The sequence below is a fragment of the Thunnus maccoyii genome, chromosome 2 (genome assembly GCF_910596095.1).
Source record: "Thunnus maccoyii chromosome 2, fThuMac1.1, whole genome shotgun sequence".
NCBI lineage: Eukaryota > Metazoa > Chordata > Actinopteri > Scombriformes > Scombridae > Thunnus > Thunnus maccoyii.
The window spans coordinates 34,204,981-34,211,755 of NC_056534.1; the positions used below are offsets into that span (position 1 = coordinate 34,204,981).

At 42.0% G+C, this 6,775-nt stretch overlaps 1 protein-coding gene across 1 annotated transcript; it reads right to left on the reverse strand.

The window, feature by feature from the left end:
- Positions 1–226: 226 nt before the first annotated feature.
- LOC121905241 (homeodomain-interacting protein kinase 4-like) lies at positions 227–4,860 on the reverse strand. Its single transcript, XM_042423356.1, has 9 exons — positions 4,827–4,860; positions 3,262–3,435; positions 2,898–3,080; positions 2,507–2,685; positions 2,198–2,321; positions 1,897–2,004; positions 1,690–1,758; positions 1,438–1,574; positions 227–1,319 (listed from the first exon to the last, which is right to left on the reverse strand). The coding sequence occupies exons 2-9, from the start codon at positions 3,424–3,426 to the stop codon at positions 227–229; spliced, it is 2,058 nt and encodes a 685-aa protein (XP_042279290.1). The 5' UTR covers positions 3,427–3,435; positions 4,827–4,860.
- Positions 4,861–6,775: the final 1,915 nt, after the last annotated feature.

A 6,775-nucleotide genomic window follows, 5' to 3' on the forward strand; every position in this document is an offset into this window, starting at 1 on the left:
TTGTATGTCTTTGGACTGTGGGAGGAAACCAGAGCACCTGGGGAAAACCCACGCAGACATGGGGAGAACATACAAACTCCACACAGAAAAGACCACGGCCATCTTGTGCTGTGAGGCCACAGTGCTACCCACTGAGCCACCATGCTGCCCATATAAAGAGCTACAAAGGCTTTATAGCAAAGACAAGTTCTTAGTTGTTTTTGCTATAAAGCCTTTATAGCGAGCCTCAGTCCTCCACGGTGCTCACGCAGCAGCATGAGAAAAACGTCCTCTTCCACCAGGAGCAGAAACGTTTGAAGCCGTTCCTCTTCTTCTTCTTCTTCGGCTCGCTGTCATCCGTTCTATCCAGGTGATTGTTGTCATATAGAACAGTGGCAGGAGCCGTAGCAGCAGTAGCCGGAGCAAGAGTGGGGGCGGGGGCGGGGGCGGGAGCGGGAGCCAGAGCGGGGGCGGGAGTGGTAGCGGGATCCGGAGCAGGAGCAGGAGCCGGAGCCGGAGCCAGAGCGGGGGCGGGGGCGGTAGCGGTAGCGGGATCCGGAGCCGGAGCCGGAGCAGGAGCAGGAGCAGGAGCAGGAGCAGGAGCAGGAGCCATAGCTGGAGCCAGAGCCATAGCCAGAGCGGGGGCGGGAGCGGTAGCGGGATCCGGAGCCGGAGCCGGAGCAGGAGCAGGAGCAGGAGCAATAACTGGAGCCAGAGTCGGAGCCAGAGCGGGGGCGGGGGCGGGGGCGGGGGCGGTAGCGGGATCCGGAGCCGGAGCCGGAGCCGGAGCAGGAGCCGGAGCAGGAGCAGGAGCCTTAACTGGAGCCAGAGTTGGAGCCAGAGCGGGGGCGGGGGCGGTAGCGGGATCCAGAGCCGGAGCAGGAGCAGGAGCAGGAGCTCGAGCAGGAGCAAGACCAGGAGCACGAGCTGGCTGAACCATAAGGATGCCTGATGGTGCTATGCGGCGTATAGCACTCCAGAAATCCTCCTCTACGTTGTTGGGTCCAGGTTCAGCCTGTGCCTCTCGCAAACAGGATACCAGCTCCACCGGTGGAAGACTGAATGCAGGAGGTAGAGGCTGAACCATGATCACACCTGATGGCACTGTGCGACGAACGTTACTCCAGAATCCATCTTCATCTTCCTTGTTCAGGCTGAGTTCATCCACCTCATTGGTTCCGGGTTCCTGGTTCATACCGGGTTCATCCACCTCATTGGTTCCGGGTTCCTGGTTCATACTGGGCTCGTATACCTCACTGGTTCCAGGCTCAGCTTCCTGGTTCAAGTTGGGTGTTTCTGTCAGGCCGGGTTCGTTTGCTGCAGTCTCCAGAGTTCTTTTGCTACAAGAGAAACTTACACTGTTATGTTTATGGACAACAAAGAGAAATCCCATGTGTATGCAAATATGTAAATCAACACAAACACATAACACACATATATACACACATATGCCCATACTTGTTGCGGTAGGTCGTTGTAATAAATGGATGGGTGAGGACTTCGCTGGGGGTAATCCTCTCCCTCCCATCCCACTGGAGCATCGCCTTTAACAAGTTGACGCAGTCCCTCGATCTCCTGACTTTCTTCAGACACGTCTAGTTTAGGAAATAATTGAAAAATTTAACCTAATATTTGAGTCATCTTCCTAAATTATGAAAAGACAATCAATGACGTCACTTTTCAGCAGCTAGTGCCTATTTAATGACCTACCTTTATTATTCCATCCAGGGACCGGAACGAGTAGGACCTGTCATCAGTCCCACACCATCTCGAGAATTCCTAAAAGAAGGTTAAAGTATTTAAGATACATGTATTTCTCAATAAATTCAACTGATGAACTGAAGGAAAATATTGGAAGGTATTATTTTTATATGTTAAGGATAAAATATTTGAAAAGCCAAATAAGGGGTTTTGTACCGTGAGCCTCCATCCTTGGGAATCCGACTGGAAGTATTCCCTTGACTTCCTCCCTTCCTTGATAATGCGATCTGACGGCGGACCCAGGATGTCAATGATGTACCGTAGCTGGAAACAAAACACAATATCACATCAACTTTCTTTTTTTTTGAGACTCTGGTACAGTTGAAATAATAATGATAAACTAGCTGGTTTATAAGGATGCAAACTGACGATGGCTCCTTAAGAAAGATTACAGCACTACTTCATCTGTTAGCAATGAAAAGTAAAAAGTCCAGTCCAGTTATAGTAAATTAGTTACCGTCTCATGGTCACTCCTTCCTGGAAACAGCGTCGAGCCTACAACCATTTCTGCCATCACACAGCCGAGCGACCACATGTCAATGGCCTCAGAAAATGGCATACCTAACATAATCTCTGGAGCTCTGAATGTGGAATAAAAGCATCGAAAAAAATTAGGAACATTGTCATATTTTAACGATTAAAGCACAATGTAGCACATAATGTAATAATAGCATTAATACAAAGTTATCACAGCAGATAATCACCCAACAGCTCATACAGGTATGGACAGGTAACACACACATGCACATACAGAGCTAGACCTCACCTGTAGAAACTGCCATGGTCGATCATGCTCCTCTTGGCTTTGTGGCTGGGAATAGCCATGTCAAAACCAATCAGCTTCACCCGGATTGGTCTGACACGATCCACCAGCATGATGTTATTGATGTGAACATCGGTGTGGATCAATCCGATGTTCTTTAGGGCATCAAATGCTACGGCCATCTGCAAAATAATAAATGACAAGATGTGAGCCTATTATTTCAAAAGGTTTTTACAACATAAAATTCTGAACCCAAAATTATTTATTTATTATTTAATTATTAAGTGCTTTCAATCCTAAAAATGGAGACAAATCCAATAAAAAACAACATAACTACAATGGAGGATTGACCACAGACTGAGTGTTCACTTGTGTTGTCCAGCTAATGGCGTACCTGTTGGATGATTCTTCTGACGTCTTGGAGACGCATGGCCGTCTTTGTTTCTGCGAGGAACCCCCCCAGGGTGATGTCTAAGTGCTCGAAGACAAGACATCGGTCCCCCGAAAATCCATCGTAGAACTTGACAATATTGCATTTGTCAAGCTTTTTTTCCATTAAGATTTTTAGGGTGCATGCCTGCAGATACAAAACGAGTTTGGCATTGTTAGTCGAACTCATACAAAAATGTAAATGACACATCGATCTTGAAGCAATTAAACAACTGCAGCTCATTAATAATGCTGTTACCAGAGTTTTATTAAGACTAAATATCTTCTCTGGCAAAATCTGTAAAAATCAAAATCAACTAGAGTCCTACCTCATTGTCCAGAGCCCACCACTTTTCTTTGATGGCAACGATCTCTTCAGTTCCTCTGTGGACACATTTGAACACGTGTCCAAAGCTGCCCTCTCCGACTATTTTCAAGATTTTGTACTTCTTGAAGTGGGTTTCGCTGTAATTCGATGAACTTGGTGTCTCCATGGCAAAAAGCTGAAATTGATATGGAGGGAAAGTAAAAGAACAGATTAATTTAATTCCCTGTAAAGAAATCATTTTGTAAATTAATGAATTACATGTGTGTTTGAGGTCTCATCAGCTACGCACCAGTTGCTTTGTTGTGTCTGAATAACTTATTTTGATACAATTTTTGTATTTTTTTTTTTTGTATAACATAGACAATATTTATGATAATGTCTATCTGGTGGATCCTCACATTACTTAATCCTTTTTTACAGAGCAACTTTGGGTCAAATTCTAGTTTGATCATTTTCTAGTTTTATCATTCTATTTCAGTTGTGCTTAAATTGTTTGTATTCCTAATTAGCTATGCATTTAATCAAATTACCACAAACCAAGTTGGGGCAAGGTGGTTATCCTGTATGGTAGCACTAGTTGACATTTGGGGGTCTGGCCAAAACATAATTATCAGTGATCCCTAACCTACCAGGGACTTGACAATATCAAGTAAATGTGACAAATTATGAGACATTTTAAATGTTATATCTGAACTTCGTCTGGAATAACATAATAAGAAAAAGCAGGTGATTACTTTTAGAGACTTCATATTGCACATTAACCCCCCCTCCACTTCTGGCTGTAAGTCATAACTGGATCTCAAACAAATTGCTACATTAAAAAGAATGAAGAAGTGACTTACTCGTAATCCTGTTTGACTTTATGGTTCTCTTCCTTGGATTTAATGATAATGTAGTTTACTCAGAGAGCACGATTCCTTGTATGTACTTCCCTGTATGTACTTGGCAATACAACTGGTTCTGAATAAATGATTCCACATACAGATTCCACCTAGATGCTCTTGTGTGACATCAGATCTAGAACTCCTTTATGTCATAAGAATATGTGATGTATCATAGGATTCTGACTGATGACATCATTATATATCACTGGTGGCTGGTGACTCAAAAAATTGGGGAGGACAGGAGGAAAATCAACATGCAATCTTACAACAAATCGCATCAGACTACATCACTGTCCCCCACCCGATGAATTTGGAGGGGTGGGGGGCAATTTTATATGCCAATAAAACAATTTGCTTTCAAAAACAAAAAATCCCTGAGTAGTGAAAAGGCTGCTTCTTTAAATACATTTAGCATTTACATATTATTTCTAAACAAAAATGTGCTCATTTTAGCTGTGGAGTGGTTCAGAATGTGTCATTTTACCAATTCCAAATGAATGAGTGAGCCCAGACATCTCAATGTAACTTCAACAAGCAAACTACCCACAACACATTATATGATCTCTGCTGCATTCTTGTTAAGGAGATAAAAAACACAAAAAAGCCACACAGAGACATTTAACCATCAGAGATGAAATTAGCGACCAAAGAAAAAGACAGAGAGAAGTTGTGTTTGACTCACGTTATCTGATGTCTTCTTCTTTCTATCATGGAGATGAAGTATTAATGTCATAACGTCCATTTATGGCTGTTGGTCATCTTGTTTGTTAGCTAACAGAACTTTATGGCTGCTGGTTAACCAGTCTGATATCATTAGCAACAATGACAAACAAGCTAACTCTCCTGTTTGTTTCTCCGGTTGCTTCGCTCTCCAGCCTCCCCAGCGGCGTCCTGCTGCTGTTACGCTGCACAGTCCAAATCATTTCTCCCGTTAGCTTAACATCAGTCCTTAATAATCCTTCCATGGATGTATTAAGACTCCTTCAGGCTGTTACAACAAGCTAACTGTTGTATTGGCTAACACAACGAGCTATCTACTGCTGCTACTCTGCCTTACAGTGGAGAGAATTGAAGATGAAATCTGGAAACTATCATTGGACCAACTCGATGTCAATAATGTATTCTGGTTGTTGATTGGTAAGGGAGGACAGCCTCCCTTGGAGCGTCATTTTACGTGTCTTGGCCAATCATAGATTAGCATGAAAAAAAATGAAGTACATTACATTGATGTAAGAGATCCCTTCCTGAGGAGGACAGCAGACACCCGTCCTCCTCTGCCCCCCACTCTCCCCCACTGCTCCCCACCACCATTTCGCACACACTGCTCTTTCTCCTCCTGCCCTGTAGGTGTCGCTGTTGAAGCATTTTAACCAGAATGTCCATAATGGATTTTTTCCAAAGAAGAGAGAAAAAATATTTTATATATAATACAGAGATTTGGTAATGGTTTATCTCAACCAAATATTCTTTTTTATATTTTGATCTTCCTCTTGCCTCTCAAAAAATAGAGGAGGAGTAACCTCCTCTGCCTCTATGGACCAGCCTCCACTGTTATATATTAATTAATTTGCATCCATAGTACCCCACAATCAAAACATACAACACTACAACAACAAACAGTACAAAGCAAAAAAAAAAAACCCCAAAAAACAAAACAAAAACAAACAAAAAAACCACACAGAACACAATATACAAAATACAAAACTACACACAACAGCACATCACATACACCCACAATATCAATTAAAAATTAATAATGTACACTAAACTCAGTGTTCACACAGCTGATTCGTCTTTAGTAGATTTTTCAATTTAGCCTTGAATGTATTGATAGAACTACAGGTCTTCATATCATCAGGTAGGACGTTCCACTGAGTTGTGGCTTTCACAGAGAAAGCTGACTGCCCAAATGCAGTGTGACAAAATGGTACAATCTTGTATAGAGGATATTCTGGAGGATCTAACAGAACTTGACACTGAGCGAGTGTACACAAAGTCACATAGTGAAGGATGGGCCAAACCACTTAAAATTTTATAAACTAAGCACAAATTTGAGAAATTGCTCAGTGAATTGTATTTCTCCAGTACCCTACAGTGATGGAAATGCATTGGCTCTTTGTCCAGAGTTTTTAGAGTTTGTTTGTCTGTAGCCTATAAGGATTCAAGAGGTCTTATGGCTGTTTCTCCAGCCTGCCCCCAACATGTGATGCAATAAGACATATGGGAAAGAATCATAGCATGCATAAATATCTTGGCTGCGTCCATAGAGAGACAGTTTCTCATATGTCTAAAATTTGCTAAGTTGTACTTTATGGTTTTAACTGTTTTTTTTTAACATGTTTCTTAAAGTTCAAATTTGGATCTAGTGTCACACCAAGATATTTAAAATCAGTAACTATGTCAATTTTTTCACCTTTGTTGAAAATATCAGCATTGGGAGGTTGTAACATAGTTTTAGAGAAAACATACATTTTGTCTTGTTTACATTTAGACTCAGACATGATTGATCAAGCCAATGTGTGATTCTTTCCAATGCAATTGTTGGCTACATAATGTGCACAGTGACACATTTATATAAAAACAAAATACACTGAAGCATTTCTGATTTATACTCCCACAGAAGTGATAAAA